Raw genomic sequence first — 23,151 nt, 5'->3', positions numbered from 1 at the left:
ACCATTCTGCTTTCCTATAACATTGATATTTCAGGGGGCAGCTGGGTAGCTCAGTGGATTGAGAACAAGGCCTAGAGATGGGAGGTCCTAGGTTCAAATATGGCCTCAGCCACTTCCTAGCTGTGTGACCCTGGGCAAGTCACTTGACCCCCATTGCCTAGCCCTTACCACTCTTCTGCCTTGGAGGTAAGGGTTAAAAAAAAAAAAGATTGATATTTCAAACATTAAAATGTGCCATTTTGTGAGACTAATGGACTTCACAGACTGAGGAATCCAGGAACTTTGAAACTCTTGAATTTACAAAACTGCTTCTAAAACCTCTAAAAAGATCTTGGGATCATTTTCAGTCACCTACGTTTGGGAGGGGGGTGGGACAGACAGAAAACAGGAAAGGCGGAGACCCTGGCTCAAGATCACCTAGCCATGCCCCAATTCTAGTTGCTATGTGTCCACTTTGGCTGTGTCCACTTCAGTAAGGGGGCAGAGCAATTATCCTTCTCTTACCCCTCCTGGGAAAACTCAAAGACTGAGTTATTTACTACTTGTCTCAGAGAAAGGATGGAAAAGAAAGCTAGAGTCATGTTAAAGTGAGCCTTCCAAATGGGCAATTCTTCCTTATTCAGTGCAATAATTCTCTAAAACAGTTTTGATAAAGTGCTCTCTATCTCTCTTCCCCTTCACCCCACATGTTTATGAAGTCATCAAATCACCAGGAGACCACCTAGTGCTTGCTTCATCATCCCAAAACCCTAAGTACTTCAGAGCTGAGTTTTCTAGTTCTTATTGTTTAGTCATTTTTTAGTTGTGTCAGACTTTCCATGAACCCATTTGGTTCTTGTTTTCTTGTCAAAGGTTTTGGGGTTGATTGCTATTTCCCTCTCCAGTTCATTTTATGGAAAAGAAACTAAGGAAAACAGAGTTAAGTGACTTGCCTAGAGTCACACAGCTAGTAAATGTCCAAGACAAGGTTTGAACTCAACAAGATGTATCCTCCTGACCCCAGGACTGGCACTCTATCCACTTTACCATCTGGCTGAGCCTCTTTCCCCAAATGCTACCACAATACAGAATTGAAGTTCATGAGTTGAACTCTAGCCAGAGCAGATTAAGACAAACATCTGGTCACCCCTAATTTACTACACCGATTTAGAGCTACAAGAGACATCAGACATCATCTCATGAAAATAATCTTATTTTGTAGATGAGGAAACTGTGGCTAAGGGAAGTTTCATGACTTGCCTAAAGTCGCCTACATAGTAAATATCAGGAAGGATATTTGAACCCAAGTCTTCAGGCTCCAAAGCCAGCAAGTATACTAAAATAGCACACTGACTCCTCAAGAGAATTTAGCAAAGAAGGAAAATTTTCAAGAATAAAATTTGAAGGCACAAAGGGAAATAATGCCAATAAGATGAAAAAGAGAAGTTTGAAGGGACTAATGTGGTTATATTGGGTTCTCACCAGATTGAAGGGCAGGTAAGTAAAGAAGCTACACAGTAGTGCCTGATTGTGATATAAGACTAGTGCCAAGAATGCTAACGTTCAGAATTGTCTCAGGCTGATGGAGGAAAGCAAAGAACAGCAAAAATGGGATTGGGGATCTTTTCAAAGCTGTATTAAGAAAAGATGAAGAACAGAGAAAGAATGCTGCTCAGGGAGGTTTGAGCAATAATAACAATGACTGAAAACAGTCAAAGGTGTTCCAGACTTATTTTAATTCTCCTTTCTCTGCCAAGGAGAATGATGCTTCAATTAAAAAGGACAGAATAAAAATGGCTGACAGGAAACTGATGTCCAAGACAAACAGAGAAATATTTTCAGCCCTAAAACTCACACCTCAGCAATACCCCTGCCTTTGAGCCTCCTTCATGCCTCTGATTAAATGGTAGAGAACAGAAAGCTGTTTCTAGAACCTCTATTGAAGGAGGGAAGCCAGACTAGCAATATCTCATTTTCTACTCAGGTCTACTCCTATGGTCATCATTATGCCAGAGGAACCTCTTCATCTTGAAAGATCACATGAGCCCTCCAAACTCTCATCTCACCAATAGCCACTGTGGATAGATTTCTTCCCAGAACCTCCATCTAAGGGCATGCTCAGGACAGCCATCTTTCCATGTCATGCACTGCTCTGGACTTATCCATCATGCTCCAATCCTGGATACCTTTTCTTCCCCATCTCCTTTATAACTACTCTTGTATGTTATTTTCCTCATTAGGTTGTAAACTCCTGGAGAACAGGAATTGTCTTTTGCGTTTCTTTGCATAACTAGTACTAAACACAGTTCTTGGCACTTAGTATGCAATTAATAAATGTTTAGAGATTGGGTTGGAATTATGTAGGCATCTATCTAGCACACTAGAGTTCCAGACTTTGATTCAAGAAGATCATGATTTGAATCCTGGCTCAGAAATTAATCAGCTGAGTGACCTTGGGCAAATTATTTAGCCTCCGTTTGCCTCAGTTTCCTCAACTAAAATATGAATAATGATAGCACCTGCCTACCAGGGTTACTGTGAGGATAAAAGATAATATTTGCAAAATACAAAGGAATGCTAGTTTATCATCATTATCATCATCATTATTAGCTGGGCTTTAACAAGGACAGTTATTGACAATCTAATCTTAATTCCTTTTTATGAGATTTCTCACCAAATTGATAAATGAGGAAAAGTTGGAGATATAGTGTTGCTAAATCTTAGCAAAGCCTTTGACAAAGTATCTCCTACTCTCATAATGGAAAAGATGAAAAGTTGTAAGGCAGGCAAAGGTATGACTGCATATATTTGAAATTGGTGAAATGTCATGACTCAAAGAATATCAACATGGTAAGATGTCTTCAGCTGAGTGTTCTAGTGATCTGCATTTGGCGCTGTGCTATTTAGCATTTTTGCCAATGATATGAATAAGGGTCTACATGCCCTCCTCATCATATTTTCAAAGAAAGCTAGATGGGATAACAAACCCTCTGGCTGATAAGATATGGATACAAGAAGCTCTTGCCTACATGGAACACTGGGATGAATCTGCTGGGATAAAAAAATTAACATAAAAAGTAAAGCCTTAGATTTGGTTTCAAAAAAATTTTACTTCATAAATATAAGGTAAGGAAAGCATGATTAGATAGCATTTTACCTGGAGAAGTTATAAGGAGGGGCAGCTATATGGTTCAGTGGACTGAGAGCCAGGCTTACAGATGGGAGGCCCTAGGTTCAAATCTGGCCTCAGATACTTCCTAGCTATGTGACCCTGAGCAAGTCCCTTAAACCCCAAATGCCCAACTCCAACTGCTCTTTTGCTTTTGAGTCAATACTTAGTATTAATTCTAAGACTGAAGGGAAGAAATATATGTATATTTCTCCCCTCAGTGAGGGGGAAATTCTGATATTGTTGAGTCACTTTTTCAGTTATGTCCAACTCTTTGTGACTCCATTTGAGGTTTTCTTGGCAAAGATATGGGAGTGACTGGCATTTCCTTCTCCAGTTCACTTTGTAGATAAGGAAAATGAGGTAAATGGTGTGAAGTGTCTTGTCCCATGTCACACAGTGAGTGTCTGAGGCCAGATTTTGAATTAAGGAAGATGTCTTCCTGACTCCAGGTCCAGCATTTTATCTACTGTACCACTTAGCTGCCCCAGGGGGAACTTAGTGGACTTCCATTTATATGGTTCAACAGAAATAGTGATTTATGGTTTCCAGGAATAAGGAGGGGATAATTCCATTATATTGCCCTGTACTTTGAGTACCTAGAGCTCTCTGTTCTTTTCTGGGTGGCATAGTCTAGGGAAGACATTAGTAAACTGGAGAATGTTCAAATGGAAACAACCAGGATGGTAAAAGGACTGAATCTTAGCCAAGATTTGAAAAAAGCCAAGAGAAAGAGATGAAGAGGGAGAAAATTCCAGGCATATAGTACAACCAGTGAAAATACCTGGAGTCAGCTGATAAAGTATAATGAATGAGGAACAGGTAAGAGCTGAAGTGTAAGAAAAGTGAAAAAGTAGGAGGAAGACTTTGAATGAAGGGCTTTGAATGCTAAACAAAGTATATTTTTTTATCCTGGAGTTAATACAAAAGTCATTAGATTTTATTGAATAGTGTTGTGTGACATGACCAGAATTAAAAATTTGAGAGAATCAATTTGATAGCTGAGTGGAGGATGGGCTGGAGAGATATAGACCTGTGGCACAGAGAACAACCAAACACTGCAAAAGGCACAAGGTAACGAGGTCTTGAAACTAGGCAGTGGCAGTGGCAGAGGAGCAATAGGGGGTATATATGAGAAAGGTTTTAATAGTAAAATCAACAGGATTTGACAACAAATTGTACATGGAAGGTGAAAAAAAGTGAGGGGCTGAGGAAGACACCTAGGTAGGTTGCAAGCCTTGGTGACTAGAAAGATGGTGGTACCTTTGACAGGAATAAGGAAGTCAGAAAGAGATTTAGAAAGAAAAATAATGAGTTCTCCTTTGAACATATTGAGATGCCAGGCTGAATGTTAGAAAAGGGGTTAGGGCTAGATAAGTAGATTTAAGAATCACCAGGATAGAGATGATAACTGAATCCATAGGACCTGATGAGGTCACCACATGAAATAAATGGTACAAGAAGAAAAGCAGAAGACAGGAAAGAACCTTGAGAGACTCCATAGAAAGGATAAAGATCCACTAGAAAAGACCATAGTGGCCATACAGGTAGGAGGAGAACAAGGAGAGAGTAGTGTCATGAAAACTTAGAGAAAAGGGAATTTTGAGGGAAAGATGGTGATCAATCATCTAAGAGCCTTCAGAGGGCAAGAAGGATAAGAAAAGGCTATTAGATTTTGCAATTAAGAGATCACTGATAACTTTGGAAAGAACAATTTCTGTTGAATGATAAGTTAGGGAATCAGACTGTAGAGAGTTCAGAAAAAAGTGAGAGGAAAACAAATGGAAGCATTAGTTGTAGATGGCATTTTCAAAAAATTTAGCCACAAAAGGGAGAAGGCATATGGGATCACACCTAACTGAGATGGATGGATGAATCAAGTGAGGGTTTTCTGAGAACAGGTAAAACCTTGAGCATATTTGTAAGCAGTAGGAAAGCAGCCAGAGAACGGGGGTGAGACTAGTGATGACAGATAGTGGAAATGATGAGATGAAATAGGAACACATGCATGTAAAGAATCACCTCTTCATGATGACCAGGATTAAAGAATTATAGCAGCAGAAGGCATCTGAATGATGTGAGAGCAGGAACAAGTTAAAACAAGGAGCTCTTAGGGAATGGCCTCAGGTTTTTCAATGAGCTATGAGGCAAGGTTCTCAGTGGAAAGGATTCAAGAGAGGGAGTTATAGGAGGTCTGAAGAGGAAGAGAAAAGCTTGAAAAATCTACTGTGGAGGGGGGGGGTGAGCCACTTAGGGAGATATAAAAAGATTATTGCCTCGCCACAGTGAGGGTCCAATTGAAACTGTGTTACATAAATTTGTAATGTACCTATTTAGCATGCTTTCATGTTTTTCTCTACCTTCACTCAGTATCATGTGAAGAAGTAAAGGCAGTTAAGGATAAAAGTGATTGAAAGCCTTAGCTTGACAGGCCAAGACTGTCAATTAAGTAAGGGAATGAGGGACTTGAGAGAAGAGAACTTTGTAGAACATGGAGTAAAAGTGGCCTGTCTACATTATCAAATCTTGCCTTTCTCAATTATTTTTGAGAACCCACAAAGCCTTATTGCCTTTTCAATTAATTTCTGTTTTTTACTTTGAAATATTACTAGAATAAGATCTTTCCTAGCTAGCATGTTTTCTTTTTTATGCAGAGTGAGAGAGAGAGAGAGAGAGAGAGAGAGAGAGAGAGAGAGAGAGAGAGAGAGAGAGAAGAAAAGCTATAAGGATAGGGTGAGCTCAAAACAAGGAACCGTGGGTGGTGATAAGCACCTCATACAGTGTTCACAGAGGGAGCTAGGGTGCTCAATAAATATTATTGACTGCCTATTAACAGGAGGGAAAAGAGGCTTCAGGGCGATGGTGTAGGTGGAGGGAGGCGGTTTTGCTAATAAGCTTCATGGCAGGGGCTCCACAAAGTAGCTATTTAAGTATGCCACAGCCCCAGTCTCTACGGCCCCCTCAGAAATTCCCTGAGGATCTCAATTTGAGAAGCATCATCAGAATGAAACTTATTTCCCTTTGTGTCAAAGTAGGATTAAAAATACATCATCAAATACAATTTCTTTTCCACTGGTAACAATTATGTTCCTGAAAGGAGAGAGAAATGACCTACAGAAATGGCTTTTTAGCCCAGTATCTTAGTTTGGGAAGTGCTTCTTTGGAGGTTCAATCATGACAGACTCAGAAATGAGCCTCAGTACTACAGTAGGAATTAATTAGAAGGACTCTCCATTGCTGCCTCTGGGGCCACATGCTTGCTGATTTCTGATGGCTGCATACCCCACAAATCCTTGCTCAATTCCTAGCATGATGTGCATGGTCTATCATATCAGTCAATCAAGCAGCATTTATTATATACCTACTATGTGTCAAGGATGGTGCTAGGAAAACAAAAAGGAAATAATAGGAAGACAGGACTCATTGGTAAAGACTCTGATGTTGGGAAAGATTGAAGGCAAAAGGAATAAGAGATGGCAGAGGTTGAGATGGCTAGATAGTATCATAGAACCAATGAACATGAGCCTGGACAGACTTTGGGAGATAGTAGGGGATAGAAAGCTCTGGAGTGCTATGGTCCATGGGGTCACAGAGTGAGACACAAGTGAATGCTGACCAAAAATAACACATAAGGCAATTTCAAGAGAAAAGACACTAATAGATAAGGGAATCAGGAAAGGCTTCATAGAGAAGATGGGCATATGAGCTACACCTTGAAAGAAACTAGGGAGTCTAAGGTGGTGAAGAAGGAATTATATGCTAGGAATGAGGAAGAGTTATGAAGGTTTAAAGTCAAGAGCTGGAGTACCATTTGTGGAGAATAGTAAAAACAATTTGACTGGCCTCTCACATGTGTGAAGGAAAATAACAAATTATAAGTCTGAAAAGTTATCCTAGGATTATATGATCATACATTTAGAGCTAGAAGTCAATAAATCTACCCTATTTGCATTTATTTTATAGCTGAAGAAACTGAGGCACATAGAGAATAAGTAATTGTCCATGTTCACAATGCTGGTATGTATGAAATTACTAATAAGTTAGTCATTGCATTCCTGGTTTGACTGACTAAAAGTCAAATTGAGTGTTCAAGGCTGTTTTTCAAGGTAGGTTGTAAGGGGCTTTAAATACAAAATAGAAGAGTTTATATTTCATCTGAGAGGTCATAGGAAACCACTGAAGTTTATTGTTGTGGGGAAAGACATGGTCTTTAGGAAAATCTCCTTAGCAACTAAGTAGATAAGGAATTATAGGAGGCAGACACTTGAAGCCAGGAGGTCAATTAGAAAGCTACTGCAATAGTCTAGGTAAGAGGTGAAGAACAGAATCAGAGGTGACTGGGTAACAAACAATAAGATCTTTTGCTCCCATAGTGTACATTGTGTTCTCAGAAATTTTATTCTTGACTAGTGTAAAGAAGAGATGACACTGGATGACTAATATGAACACATAGGACTGTTACCCTTCAGTTGAAGCTGGTGCTTTTGAGTTAAAATATTCTTAATCTATCACTTTTTGGCATGATATATGTATGATATCAGTTATTGTGACTGTTATTAAGCCCTTGATATGTGCCAAGTATTGTGCTGAATGCTAGATAAATCAAGGCAAAGATCCTCCCTACTCTTGAGGAATCACAGTCTGAAGGGGAAAATAATATGCAAAACAATTATATACAAGCAAGAGACATGGAAGACAAATTGGAAGTAATCTCAAAAGGAAAGGGGCTAGCATTAAGAGAGATGAGGGAAGGATTCTCATAGAAAGATAGGAATTTAGCCAAGAGGGAAAGAAAAGAAGAAAGATTTGGGGCAGACATTGTTGACATGAAATATGAATTCAATGAGGGCACAACTGAGGTAAAGGCTGAGTGAATGAACATATAATCATAGTTAGTCAAATGAGTATGGGGAAACAAGGGACCAGATCATTCCCTTATCATGATAAGGATGAGGAATAAATTGAGTATGAAAGTGGGAGAATAGGAAGAAAAGAAAACTGGTAAGAGAGTACAATCTCTGCATGTAAGAGATGGTGAGATCTAATGTGTGACCAATATGACTGAAGAAGCAAAGAATTGTAGTGCTGGGAATTATAATCAATAAATTTTAAAAGGCCATTTTTCTGAGGATAATATCATTTATTAATAAGGGTATGTGTTCTTTTAATAAAAAATTAGTCCAACATCTCTGCCTCTTAAAAGAAAGAGACTCCTTAAGCCATGACTCTCTCTTTTATACGGAGGTGTTTCTTCTTTCTGATTGGCCTGACAATTCATATTTTGTTTTTCCCATGGTAGTCCCAATTGGTGGATATTTTGAAAGAGGAGATAGGCTGAGAGATTTCAACTCCTGCCCCATTACTTCATCACAGGGGAGAGGGATCTTCACTCCAATTAGGAAAACCTTCCCTGCTTTCAAATGCCTTAGAGAGTGTGTTCTTGTTTAGAGATAAAAAGCATCTTTATCCTTTCAAAACCTATAGCAAAAGACAAAAGATTCCAGTCTAGTTAGATGCCCTGAAGTCTGAGAATAAATAACTTTAACTTTAGAAACTAGACTGCTTCAGCCTAACTTTCAAAACTTGATGTTTAAGGAAATGGTTTCACATAGAAACATTACTAACAAATAATACAATTCAACATTAATTTTCCTTTGTGTAGAAAAGAAAATAAGTAAAATTTAAGAAAATGAGAAATCGTGTAGTTAGCAAAATCATTAACAAGAATATTGACATCCTAAGGTATAGGGGAGGAGATATAGATCTGAACTGACTTCTAAAATTGCTAAGAATATTTTTGAGTGCCCTAGGGAAGATCAGTAAGATTACTGCAACAAGGATTGGGATATGATAATTACACAAAGATTGTGAGGACCTTAAAAGATGAAAGATTATGAAATGGTTTGGAATTAACATTGAGGAACAGAGAATAAGTTTGCCCTACATCCTGCCTATCAGAAATTGAAAGGAATAGTTAAAATTTAATATCCAATGGAAAATATTCAAGGGATAGGTGTTGTTGGAATGAGAGACCCAGATTTCCATTAAAATGAGGAAAGGGAAGCACTGTTGATTAAAGTGTTTGATGATGTGCTAACAATTAATCAGAGTGGCCATAAGGTTCAGTAGAATGGGATCAGACCTGAACAAGATGTTTCAGAAGTGTGTCTGTGAAGGAGTGGGGGAGGCTTCTTAGGATAAGGATATATGTGTTATTACATATATATTGTATGTGTTTGGTAGAATTAACAATATTGCTATTCCTGAGAACTCAAAGAAAACACTTCCAACTGGGAAAATTAGCTCCTTTATAACATGTTCAATTCAGTGCCACAATTCCAACCAATAAATTAATCTAAGCTAACCTCTGGTTTCTATGCAAATCCAAAAGGATAGGCATCAAAGAGTTAATTTTTCACTTTCAACTACATTTGATTTTAATTAACACCTTTTCTGATGAACCAGATAACTGTACAGACCTTGCATCACCTTATTTGTTTTAATGACAATTAAAACATGTCTTTTCAGTTCTTTCTAAGAAGGGCAACTCAGAAACAATTCCCTTATTTGAACAGGCCAAAGATGAGGTTGACAAGTAAAATGTTGCTGTCAATGCTTCAGAAAAGAAAACAGTTTCTAGTGAATTAGTCACATTTTCACCTTCTCCGCCTCTGTTCTTCTGCTTAATTTGACTTAATGTCTTGAATATGCAACACTATGTAAATTTTCTACCATTCAGCAGCATTTTCATTCCAAAGTAAATTCCACCAAAGTTGTCTCACTAACATTAAAAATAATAATAATAAATGGATGGAGTTGGTGCCTTGGGGAAATGGGAACTGTGATGATTTGAGGAATCTGCATAATTGGTGAGCTTCTTATAAGAGAAGATATATCCATTCAAAGTTATTTTTTTATTTAAAGGTAGTGACAAGTCCTACGGCACTCAGTTTTATCCTCCATCACTACTTATAGAGAGGAAAAGAAAAAATACAATTCCATAATAAGGAAGGCATTGAAGTTGATGAATGTGATAATTGGCTTGATAACTTTTTTCTTTCACTTTGATGTACCAAAAAGTTAATCAAACATCATTTTCTTCCAAAGCATTTTTAAAATCATAGTAAAAATGTTCAAATATGTCAATGATGGTCCCTTATTTTATTATTTAGTTTCTCATTAGTCCAAGCCTGAGGAAATCAAATCCAGTCCTTCTTTAAAATCTAATATTCTCTTTGAAAGCATAACCATTTAAGAATACAGTCAGTGCCCTAAATTGGTCCTTGAATATTTTAGTCAATGAAATAAGAAGTTGGGATAATTTTAAGTTGATTTTTCTGATTATTATTATTAAAACTGTATTTGATTTCATACTAGAGTATAATAGACACATGAATTTCAGAGTTCTATTCCTTTTCTACCATACTTAAAATATTAATGATAGTAACAATGTATGAAAAGTAAAGAAAAAGGCATGGTTAAAATATCTCTTTGGGGCAGATGATATAATGAAAAACCTAAGAAACTCAACTAAAAAAATTATCAGAGTAATAAATGACTTTAGTAAGATAATGGAATATAAGACAAACCCATGGAAAATACCAATATTAACAAGTATCACTAACAAATATGGAGAATTTTAGAGGAAACATTTAATATTTACAATACTGAAAAATCCTTAAAATAAGATATAGAGCAAAAAAGATAGGCATGGGGACTAGACTTTGGTTTCTTTGGAATAGGTAACATAGATATAAAAACTCTATCTAACAGTTCAAGCTAGAACCTTGTTTACAGCTTATATTCTTAGAAAGTTGCCTAGAGCACTGAGGGTTGACATGTCTTACCCAGAGTCACATAGGCAGAATGTGTCAGGAGCAGGATATGTATTATAATATTCTTGTTTCTGAGGCAAATTCTCTATTTAATCCTGTTGTAGGTGATACAATGGAAAGAGTCCTGGGCCTGCAATTAGGAAGGCTTGTGCTCCAACCGAGATTCAGCCATTACTTGTATGACCTTGGCAAGTCACTTAACAGTTGTCTATCTCAATTTTCCCATATAAAATTGAGACAATAATAACACTTACCCAGGGTTGTCACAAGGATTAAATAATGTAATATTTGTAAAGCACTTTGCAAACCTTACAGCACTATATAAATGTTAGTCATTCTTATTATTATAGGGCAACTAGGTGGTAAAGAGGATAGATTTTTGGAAATAGAATCAGAAAGACTCATCTTCATGAGTTCAAACCCAACCTCAAACACGTACTAGATGTGTGATTCTGGGCAAGTCACATTACTCTGTTTGCCTCAGTTTCCTCATCTGTCCAATGAGCCAGAGAAGGAAATGGCAAACCACTCAAGTTTCTTTGTCAAGAAAACCCCAAAATAGGGTCATGGACAGTTGAACATGACTGAAACAACTCAACAATTCATTCCACTGAACCATGATGCTTAATCCTATTAAATACAGTTTCTGGATTTAATGAATTACCTATCAAAGCACCAATCAGAGAGAAAGATATAGCAAGAGTAGAATTAGTATGAGAAAACAAACAAAAATATTAAGAGGAAGAAAAGGAAAATGGACTTAGACTGCCAGATCTCATTCTATTCAGGGAAATTCACTAGAACTATTTCATGGGGAATAAAAATTTGGATAGCAGTAAAGCAAAAGATAGCATGAGATTCATATGTGGTGTGTGTTTACTCATATGTAATTAGATATTTGTGTGTATGTGTATGTAATGTGTGCTTCTGTGGATGTGATTGCATTGCTACAGGAAGTTCCTGGAAAGAAGCCTGGTAGCACTAAGAATACATATGGCTTGCCCAAGATCATATACCTAAACTATGTCATAGGTAGAATTTCTTGTTCCTGAAGCTAACCCTGAATCTGGGACTTGCTCTTTAGCAATTATGCCATAGTACCTTACATTATGCTTCATTATTTTTCATATTATAGTATTCCTAATGAATCAAAGCTCAGAATATTTTATCATGATTGTAGAGAAGAAAAAAATCCTATCCAAAAAATAGAAGAAATCGTGTCACCATAGACAACTTTGTGTGTGTGTGTGTGTGTGTGTGTGTGTGTGTGTAAAGGTATAGAGAATGGAACTACAATTTCATTAAAATTGGGGGTTCCCAAGTGATGAAACTTCCTCAGATGATACAAATCAGTACCTTTTTTGGAACTTTTTAAGAGCTGGAACCCTGAAGTTAAATGATTCACCCAGGATCACATATATAAATATGTACATATATATATATGCATATTTAGGTATGTGTGTATAGGTATATGTAAATATACATATATTATATGTACATGTAGATTGAATATTGTGTGTATAAATATGCATATGAATATATGTGTATACATGTATGTGTGTGCATTTATGTTTTTGAACATATACATATACATGTAACCCAGAGATTGCTATGTTAGGCTTCTGTCTCTTTAGGCAGATTTTTAAAGACCCCAATTTTATAGTAATGCTACCATTGGAGGAATGGTTATGAAATATATGAGTAGCTTGGGATTATACTTCCACTTGAAATGGGAAAACTTTCTCACAGTAGGTTGTGAGGTTTGGATCAGACAAGAAAAGGTCACTCTCTCCTCTATGGTCTCCAATGCTGTCCTGTAGTACCCTCATTTCAGGAGTAATGGGACACAAGAATATGCAAAGACAGAGTCAACCACAGATGTTAAAGAGAAATAAGAATAGATCAGTTAGATTCAGTCTTGAACAGAAATAAAGGACATAAATAGGAATGGATGCAAGTTAAATATAATTTTTCTCTCAACACTTTAATATCTGGGTGAAGGACCCTTGGTTTAAAAATACAGTCTATCATCTCCCATTTTTCTCTTCAATTTCCACTTCTCATAGTTTCACCTGGAGGTATTTGTTAGAGAAAAGGAATTGTGGATGTTGCTTTCAAAAGTTGAGCTGCTACTCCATGTACCTAGGAAAGAGCCCAACATTTCTCTCTTCTCCTCTTCCTTGTCCTCTATCTTTTCTGTCTTTTCCATCTCCACAGATGCTCCCAAAACTTTCACTGTGGGAGACAAGGGACCCCTGCTCTGTAGTCTTGATCTTATGTTAGCTTCCTCTCTTCCCAGGCTGGGAAGAATTACAATTCCCAGATTCTTTTTGGCCAGCTCAAAACTTATCAAAGACCTTACACACACATAGATAAATGATAGATAGATAGATAGATAGATAGATAGATAGATAGATAGATAGATAGATAGATAGATTGATTGACAGAAAGACAGAGCAATGGATGGATAGAGAGAGAGAGAGATAGAAGGATAGATTAGATAGATAGAACATATATACATACATATACATATATTTTTGGGTATATGTACATATTTACAGAGCAAAAATCTAATCATCCAGAATAAAAAGAAAGCAAGATATTAGGGGAAATGTTTGTAGAAAGTTATCCCTGATTACAATCTTATATCTAAAATCTATATTTAATTGAAATGAATTTCTAAAATAAGAACCAAGTCTTAGGGAATAATTGGCCATAGTGTGAACAGGAAGTTCTTGAAAGAAGAAACATAAATAAAAATCTAGTGAAAAATTATTAAAATTCCCTAATAATCAGAGAAATGCACATTAAAATAAGCTTAATATAGTAAGGCACTACATGTATATAATGTTATATGTATAGTATATTACATTTTAAATAATTTTAATACTAACTTGTATTAATTAAATAGCATGATCATTTTAGTAAAGATTCAATTCAATTCTGCAAACATTCATTAAATTCACAGTAACATTAAAATGATTAACAGTTTTAAAATGATAAATTGGGCTACACGTATACCATGATCACATCGTTAGAAATGACAAATATTTCTATTTGCCCCCAAAAAAGAAATATAGCAAGATGTATGATGTGATGCCAAGTCAAGAAAGCAGAATCAGACCTCAAGAATATAAAATGGCTACAACTAGGAACAGTAACAAAATCTAAAAGATAAACAAAAGAAAAAGTAAGGCTCATATGCACATGTTATCCCTGATAACATGAGAAGAGGCTGGTGGATCATTTTAGTTGAAGAGTTCTCAGGTACAGTAGTAGTGTTAATGCTAATCCAGTGTCTACTCTAAGTCCCACACCAATGTGGTGAGTCCGCAGGAGCAGAGGGCCACCCCTTTATAAGAAACATGAACTGGCAAGATAGAATGAGTCAGTCTCATACAAAATAAAATGGAGTAAGAGGAAAATGATTCCCAAAGGGGATGCAGAAAAAAATATCTTATATTAATCTATTAATGTGAATTTATTTTAAGTAATTTAGAGTTAATGTTTTCAGATACACTCTTTTTTTTAATGTTTTACTGTGTTTGTCACTTTAAAATATTGAATTTTACGTGCGATGAACACATATATTTTGAACAAGCCACTTTCTATGATTCAATTCCCTTACCCACAGTTCGGATTTGATATCTGCCCCTACCTATTCCATGAAGAAATTATGAAATTAAAATCTCTATAAAACCACACATATGTTATATAAGTATGTGGATGTACAAAGTTTTTTTTTGAAAGTTTTAGAATAAAAGGTGAGTATATATTCCAATGTTAGCGGTGAAAATATCTGCTAATTCCTATAGGAAGGAGAGAATACTTAGCCATTTTATGATTTATTCTTCTCTTTATTAAAACCAAAGTCAACTAAAAGCTTCTTCCTTTATTGGATTATTATATTCCCTTTCAATGAAAGTAATCATCAAATGACATTAGAATAACATCTTACATTTAGCATCTAAAAAATCAACTGTACATGATCAGAGACAGGCTAGGTAGCTTGGTAGACAGAGAGCCAGGCCTGGAGGCAAGAGGTCCTAGGTTCAAATTTGGCTTCACCACTTCCTGGCTGGGTAACCCTGGGATGGTCACTTATCTCCAATTGCCTAGCCTTTACTGTTCTGCCTTCAAAACAATACACAGTACTGTCTTGTGGAACAGATATTTAGTATCAATTCTAACACAAAAGGTAAGGGTTGTTTTTTTTTTTAACTATATTACACTGGAAAGCATTTAATCTCCCATAGCCACAGTTTCCTTATAAGCAATTTTTTATGGGTGAAGAATTCTTTAACAGAATTGTAAGGAAAATGCATTACAAATCTCAAAATATTATATAAATACACATTATAATGATAGTAAGGAAAAGGAGAATGCTAGCAATAAAGAAAAAGATATAGGAAGATATTTTTGTTTTTATTTTTGTTTTTTGTCACTTGACTCAGTATGAGTCAACAGTGTTGTGTGACTAACAAAAATAGCTAATGCAATCTCAAACAACTGCTAGAGAAATATCACATTCAAAGTAAGACGAGTAAGAGTCCCCTTGTACTCTGAACTGGTGAAAATACATCTGGAGTATAGTGTTAACTGTGAACATCACATTCTAATTGATAGATGGACAAAAGAGCAAATTCAGAGGACAGGAGACAAATATGATGAAAAATCTGAAAAACATGTCCAAGAAGAAATTATTTTAAGACTCGATGAATGATTAGCCTGAAGAAAAGACTGAAGGAAAACATAACCAATGTCTACAGATATTTGAAGGACTGCCAAAGAGGATGGGGTCAGATTTATTCTATGTAGTTCCAGAGGATAAAACTAGGACCAAAAGGTAGATATTATAAGTAGGTACATTTCAATTCAATTAAAGGGTTTTCCCTAACAATTAAAATTGCCCTAAAATTGATTAGAACTAGGATGTACGTTTTTCCCATCATTGGAATGATTCCAGAAATGCCTCAATGAATACCTAGAGAATATACTCCTCTATGAATTGAATGTTACAATGGATAGCCAAAAAGGTTTCAAGACTTCCAGTCCTACTATTCTATTATGCTTCATGGGAAACATGATTGTAAACTTTATTATTTCTAGAAATTAGTTGAAATAAATCTCTATCCATGCATGTCTTCCATACAATAGTATACCCTGTATTCTGTATTGATTAGAAGATTGTGCTTGGGAGCAACTAGGTAACTCAGTAGATAGAGTAGACCTCAGATACTTCCTTGTTGTGTGACCTGGGGTAAGTCACTTACCTCTCATTGCCTAGCCCTTACTACTCTTCTGCCTTGGAACCAATATGCAGTAATGATTCTAAGATGGAAGGTAAGGGTCTAAAACAAAAAAGACTCTACTTAATATGTTAGCAATTGGCTGCCATTTTTGTTATAAATCAGTGCACCAGCACCAGCAGTATCATCACTATATTTACATAGTACTTTTAAGATTTGCACATTGCTTTATAATTATCTAATTTAATCTTCAAAACAACTCTAGAAGGTAGATGTTATCTCCATTTTACAGATTAGGAAACTGAGGTGGACAGAGGTTAAGTGACTTGCCCCAGATCATATATCTGGTATATTTCTGAGGCAAGATTTGAACTCAAAATTTCTTGATTGAATATTCATTGCTCCATCTATTTCACCACTAAATAAAGGGCACTAGTCACCATGCATACAGCCATAGAAGTGAGAGGAAACTCCAACTCACATTTTTAAAAAATATTGCATAATGTTCATTGGACTTTGTTGGAAGCCTTGCAGTTGAGGATGAACCCATTCACTATCTCCTATTCTGGATTCCAGTTGTTAGGAAGTTTCTTGGTTTTGGTTTTGGTTTTACTTCAGGCTTAAATTTGCCTCTTTGTAACTTTTACCCATGGTCCTTCTTTGTGCTCTGTATTCCCTCAGTTAAACCAAGCCAAAAAAAAAAAGTCTAATTCTTCTTCCACACCAGTGGTGACAAACCCAAATAGAAAGAGGGGGTCACTAAACCATGTATAAGGATCTCTACTAGCCACATATTGACTTAGAAAATCATACATTACCATTATTGATTTTTATTATATTTTTCTTTATTTTGTTAAATATTTCTCAATTACATTGTGGGCCATATGTTGGACACCCCTATTCTACATGATAGCCCTTCAGGTTCTTGAAGACAGCTATCATGTCTCCTGCTAAGCCTTCTCTAGGCTGAAGATTTCATTTCATTCCTTTACTCAATACTCATGTGTCACGAACTCAAGACTCTTGACCATCCTGGGTGCCTTCCTCTAGACACCCTCCAGCTAGTCATTATCCTTCATAAAAAGTGGTGCTCATAACTAAATGCCTTAGCCCAAATATGATCTACCCATAAATCGGTGACCCATTGCCACCCTACTCCTTATTTTATGTGACATTTTGTAGCCCAAGATCACATTTGTTTTCTTCATGTCACAGTTTTGTCTTATAACTCACTAAAATTTCTCTATCCCTCTTTTCCTTCTGACAGGAATATTATGTAGGCATATCTTCCTCTTCTTGTGCCTAAGTATGTGTCTATCCTTTAGATCGATGCATATTGAACTAAACATTTTTCTCTTTTAAATTTCATCTCTATGACAAGAGTCTGATATCTAAGTTAGAGTTGACAAAAATATTTAAGTGTATGTATAGTGTATAGGGAAATTTTTCAAACAAATAAATACCGACTATCAACAGCCATATGAAATAATACTTAGTCACTAAGAGAATCAATGTTAATAAAAAGCAAACCCTGAAGTTCAAATTCATATTTTTCATTCAAGTGATAAAGACAGAAATGGTCATTGTGGGAGAGTATATGAGAAGAGAAGCACATGATTACTCTGTGAGTATAGCTGTTGTTTTCATTGTCTGGAAAACCACTTAGAATTGATTCCAGAAAATTCACTGAATTGTGAAAAACTCTTTCCCTCAGTGATATCAATGCTGGCCACATAGACCAAAAAGATCAGAGAGAGAGGAAGAAGTCTCATCCAATATATTTATAATAATATTTTAAGATAATGAAAAGAAAATAAACTAGAGCAAACTGTGGTGTACTTTTTGTTGTTTGGTTGCTTCAGTTGTGTCCAACTCATCATGACTGCATTTGGGGTCTTCTTACTGGAGTGGTTGACCTTTTCCTTCTCCAGCTCATTTTGTAGATGAGGAAACTGAGGCACACAATGTTAAATGACTTGCCCAGAATCACATAGCTATAAGTGTCTGAGGTCAGTTATGAACTCAAAAAGATGAATATTCCTCGTTTCACTCTATCTACCACAGTTAGATAGCTGTTCAGCATATGAGTATTATGGAATCTTATTGTGCCATTAGAATGGATGAAGGTGGGGAATTTCAAGAAACATGGGGATACTTGTATGAATTGATCAAAAGAATGTAAGCAAAAAAACCAAATCAATTACTTAAATAATATAAACAAAAACTACTAAAAATATAGAAGTTAAATCAATGATACAACCAATCTCAGTTCCCAAGAAATGATGAAATACACTTCTTTCTTCTCAGTTAAGGTGTGTAGGAACTACAGGCATAAAATACAGCCTAGACTGTCAGGTATCGTCACTTGTCTATTGGTTTTACTTTAATGTTTCACTTTTTAAAAAATACAGGAGTGCTCAGCACAAGGTGGGAGGTTAAGGGGAAATGACATGAAAATAAAAATAAAAAATAAAGCTTCTAAAAATCAATAAATGTTGTGTGACCCTGGCCAAGTCACTTAACCCCAATTGCCTCACCCTTACTACTCTTCTGCCTTTGAACTGATATTTAGCATCAATTCTAACACTAAAGGTAAGGGTTTTTTTTTTAAATTTTAATGCATTTCATAATACTGGATTTCAATCCAGTCTTCTAGTCTGTCAAAATCACTTGCAGCATGAGACTCCAACATTCAAGATAGTGTAATAGAACCTTAGCCTGGAAGTACCTGCCCCCATTCCAAATCAAGCCACATCAATAACCCTCTGGTAAGCCATGAATTATTACTGACAACTGTATATTGTGTCACAGGATATGTGTGCACACACATCAGCACTTCAGGCAGCAAGATGAATTTATTCACAACATTTTTCACAAATCCCACTTTTCCCTGATAAATGCATTCCAGGCTGCCACACCACTGCCAACAGATCTCAGCACCACAGAATATACATGTTTCCATTCTTTCCATAAACTGGAGGAGTTCATCTTTTGCTCATGCTGAATATTTGATGTCAATTGGAAGTAATTCTGCAAAATTCAGGGTGCAAAGTGGTTTTAACAAATAAACTCTGAACAGACAGAAGACCAAATCCATTTCTGATTAATTAGTGGTTGCAAAACTCAGCAGAATTTTCCAAACTTATCAATTACTACACTTTTCAATTAGAGGCTGTATTGATTAATTCCCTACTTTGAATTCATGTTATTTCCCAAATTGATGAAGTCAGATGTTTTTTAATCCCCAGCACTCCCAGCCATTATCTTAACAATATTGGCAAAGAATAAAGATTCAATATGTTTTTAAAATATTAAAAGTATATTTTTTACATTTAAGTAGACCAAAAAATAGTAGAAATCCCTTTTTATAACTTTTCCTATTCTCAAAATAATTCATTAGGCAGTAGAACCATAGATTGTAAATCCTTCTAACAAAATTTTATGCTCCATAAACATCCATCAGTTGGTAAGAAAATTATCTTTGGCTCTGTTTCCAAATGTCAATGTGAGGCATCAAGCTGTTTTCTACTAATAAATTTCACCATATATACATAGAATTTTCCTTATAAATTTCACATTTAAAAATTCTGTTAATTATTCCTACTTTTCAAAACTGTGTATTCAACATACTCTCCCTTTCCCTCGACATTTTCTTTTCACCGGTATTCAATACATCTTTTGTTATTTAGAATGTGACTCATATACTCTTGGTTTTGTCCAGACCAATAATTTCACTGCCATAGAGAACTCCTAACATGGAGTCTCACTCCAGTGATGTAGGTCAGCAACTAATCTGTAACTTAGAATCTTAAATAATTGTCTGAGGTGCTGAGAGGTTGAATGACTTGCTTAGAGTCACAGAGTTACTGTGTCTCAGAGGTAGTACTAGAACTCAGGTCTTCCTGTCTTTAAGGCTACACCTCTGTCGTCTGCATTACACTGCCCTTCTGGTACTTATGCCAAGCATATAAGATCATAAATTTAGAGAGCTGGATGGAAGATAAACAGTCAGATGGATAAGCAGCCCCCAAATTGGCGAGCCCTTACACAAGAAGTTCTAATCTTTCCTGAACACACTGTTCATTTGATGAAGTGATAATATGTCAGACAAGAGATCTGTGCCAATTAACTGCAGTATTTTGTCCTATGGGTTCTGTATAAGACCAAATTAGCTAGACTGGGATGCTTTCCAGAAATTAAAGTATGAATTTATAGCATATTCCTGAGGAAAAGCTATTTGGGGGGTGGAGAAAAAGACCTCAACTTTAACCTTGGTTGAGTGTCCTTCTCCCCAACACCTTTATCTTACAGATGTCCTTCCACCTTCCTAGGTTCTGGCACATTCTTATTGGTCTCCTAAATGGTGTCCTAAGATCAACTGTTCAAATGATAGTGTATGAATGAAGAGTCAAGGACAGGGACAGAGATTCACCATGCTTAAAGTTTCCCCAAAATAGGACAAAATAGGACAAAAAATACTTCCAAAAGACAGAAGCCCATTTGCCACATGAGCCCAGTTTTCTCCCAACTCTATATTTTGAGGAAAATATGTCACAGATATTTAGGACTGATATTCTATGTCAACTGTGCTTCCTGCATGCCTTTTCCAAAATAACGACTTAAAGTTGGCCATCTAAATGGTTCTCAACATAATCTCCAGGGGGAAGAACACTAGTGGGGCCTCGAGCCACCAGAATTAGAAAACTTTCCTGACCCTTCCAGGATACTCTTTGAATGATGAAGGGAAGATTTGTGACCAAGCTCTAGGGAACCCAACTGATTAGTGGGAGTAGAAGTTGGGACAAGGAACATTGGAGTATATATAAATGAATTGGGGAATGCAAATCCCCAAATACAAAATTTTAGGGGTATTTAGCAGACAGCAGACAAAGCTATCTTTCTCCATCTGTCAAAGGAGATGAGAAGTTCTACCTTTTCCTAACTAGTATGTCTGATGTGAGAAATAGATCATGAGAACAAAGCATTTGAAGATTTGGGGGTATTTATTGTAGCCAAGGCAATGTGGTCTCAGGAATAGAGAGCTCTCCTCCGAATCAAGAAGACATGGGATTAAGTCCTGCCTTTGATTTATATACTAACTCTATATCCATGGTCCATTTGGACAATCTCTCTGGACCCCAGGCAACTCCTGATGAGCTGCATTGATAGAGTGGATATCTATAGCAAGAATTCCCTACACTAATTGTCTACACACTTTTTTCATCATACAACCCTATCAGATTAAAAACAATTTGAATGCAAACTTCCACATTGAAAGAATTTCCTATACTTATAGAGGAGTTAGGGACACATGGAGAAGGCTGACATGAGAGCTGCCTTCAAAGATTTTAAAGATTATCAGGTTAAGATAGACTTGACTTGTTCTGTTTGTCTCCAGAAAGTAGAATAGGAATAGGAATGGGAATTCTTTTTTTTCCTTTTGGGTTGTTCTAGCTGACTGCTAGAGAACCTTCCAACTCTCATCTTCAGTGATTCTGTGAAATCGCATGTCTGAGTGTTCCCACCCACTCACCCACACACCCAGATTGTTCAGAACATCAATTCAACATTATGAAACAAGTAAGATTCCATTCGTGTTTCCTCTTCTACCATATTTTTTCTTTTGTACCCTTTTTATTTTTCATTCTCCTTTTTGGCATTTCTATCATTTCCAATCCATCACCCTCCATATCCACTAATTTGGAACTTTCCTTCATGATGCTCATAGTTTCTTGTGCATTTTTTCATTCTTCAAATATTGAAGTGTTTATGTGTATTGATGACTAAGTTCTTAAATAAAAACAAACTTAAAACACTAAAAATATTTAACTATTATTTCCATTGTTCCTTCTATGAAATACATCCTTTCCTTCACCTGCTTAAGGAAAATTCAATCATCAACTTTGCTGAGCACAGAAAAGGAAGTATGAGTCATTTCATGCAAATTTGTAATATTACCTAAGTGTAGAATTTAGCATGTTTTAAGGGTCTGAGGTTTTCTTTACTTGTTAACAAAACAAAATATTTTTATTTCAATAAGTCAATGAGGCCTGGTACCAGCAAGATTCTATTCTAGAAAAAGAAAGAAATATCTGACATGAATAATTAGTGGCACAAATGACAAAATTGAAAACTTAATAGTCCTCCTACTCAGGAAAAAAAATACATCACGAATTGTCATTAGAGAAAAATGATGTACAGCAATCTAGCTGCACAATAAGATGGAGATGTTTGGGCTCAGTGAGTAATGGATTTTGTGTTTTCCAGTGTTTCAACAGAAGACCACCAGACCTCTGCATGATGGTGACAAGCTCCAGGCTCCTGCCAAAAAGCCAGGTACTGAAATTGACTTTAATATGTCCAACTGTTTCTGGACAAGCATCATGAGAATATTACCAATCCAGAAAACAAATAAGCATCTGCATCATTGGTTTCACATATATATATATATATATATATATATATATATATATATATATATATATATATATATATATATATATATATATATATATATATATATATATATATATTGGTTTCACATATATATGTGAACAAACAGACAAACAAATATATATATATGCATATATATATATATATACAAATATATATATATGTATGTTTTACATGAGTTCAAGTTAAAAATCCTTCTCAGGAAGAACAGTGAAACAAAAGTAATATGTTTAACTAAGAAAATAGACTTGGAATAATGTGTTTTAGTTATCTAGCTATTTTTTTAATATTAGACTTATGATATCATTAATATAAAGAACTCCAAATGAGGAAGCTCCTTGTAGGTTGATATTGGCTATGTAATACAACATGGCAGAACATGTCCCACCCCCCCTCCCAATCTGAAGTCACCAAATCTGGGCTCCAATCCATCTCAGATGTTCCTACCTATAAAGCCTTGGACAGG

At 36.0% G+C, this 23,151-nt stretch overlaps 1 protein-coding gene across 1 annotated transcript in view; it reads left to right on the top strand.

Annotated features, from left to right (window-relative positions):
- LOC103106134 (B cell scaffold protein with ankyrin repeats 1) overlaps positions 1-23,151 on the top strand; it is an 80,378-nt gene that overhangs the window by 29,342 nt on the left and 27,885 nt on the right. Inside the window, exon 4 of the mRNA XM_016423039.2 lies at positions 22,500-22,568. Coding sequence (XP_016278525.2) covers positions 22,500-22,568 — 69 coding nt within the window. The remainder of the gene's footprint in view (positions 1-22,499; positions 22,569-23,151) is intronic.

The sequence above is a fragment of the Monodelphis domestica genome, chromosome 6 (genome assembly GCF_027887165.1).
Source record: "Monodelphis domestica isolate mMonDom1 chromosome 6, mMonDom1.pri, whole genome shotgun sequence".
NCBI lineage: Eukaryota > Metazoa > Chordata > Mammalia > Didelphimorphia > Didelphidae > Monodelphis > Monodelphis domestica.
The sequence above is the reverse complement of the archived record's forward strand: the minus strand, read 5'-3'. Positions and strand labels throughout refer to the sequence as shown.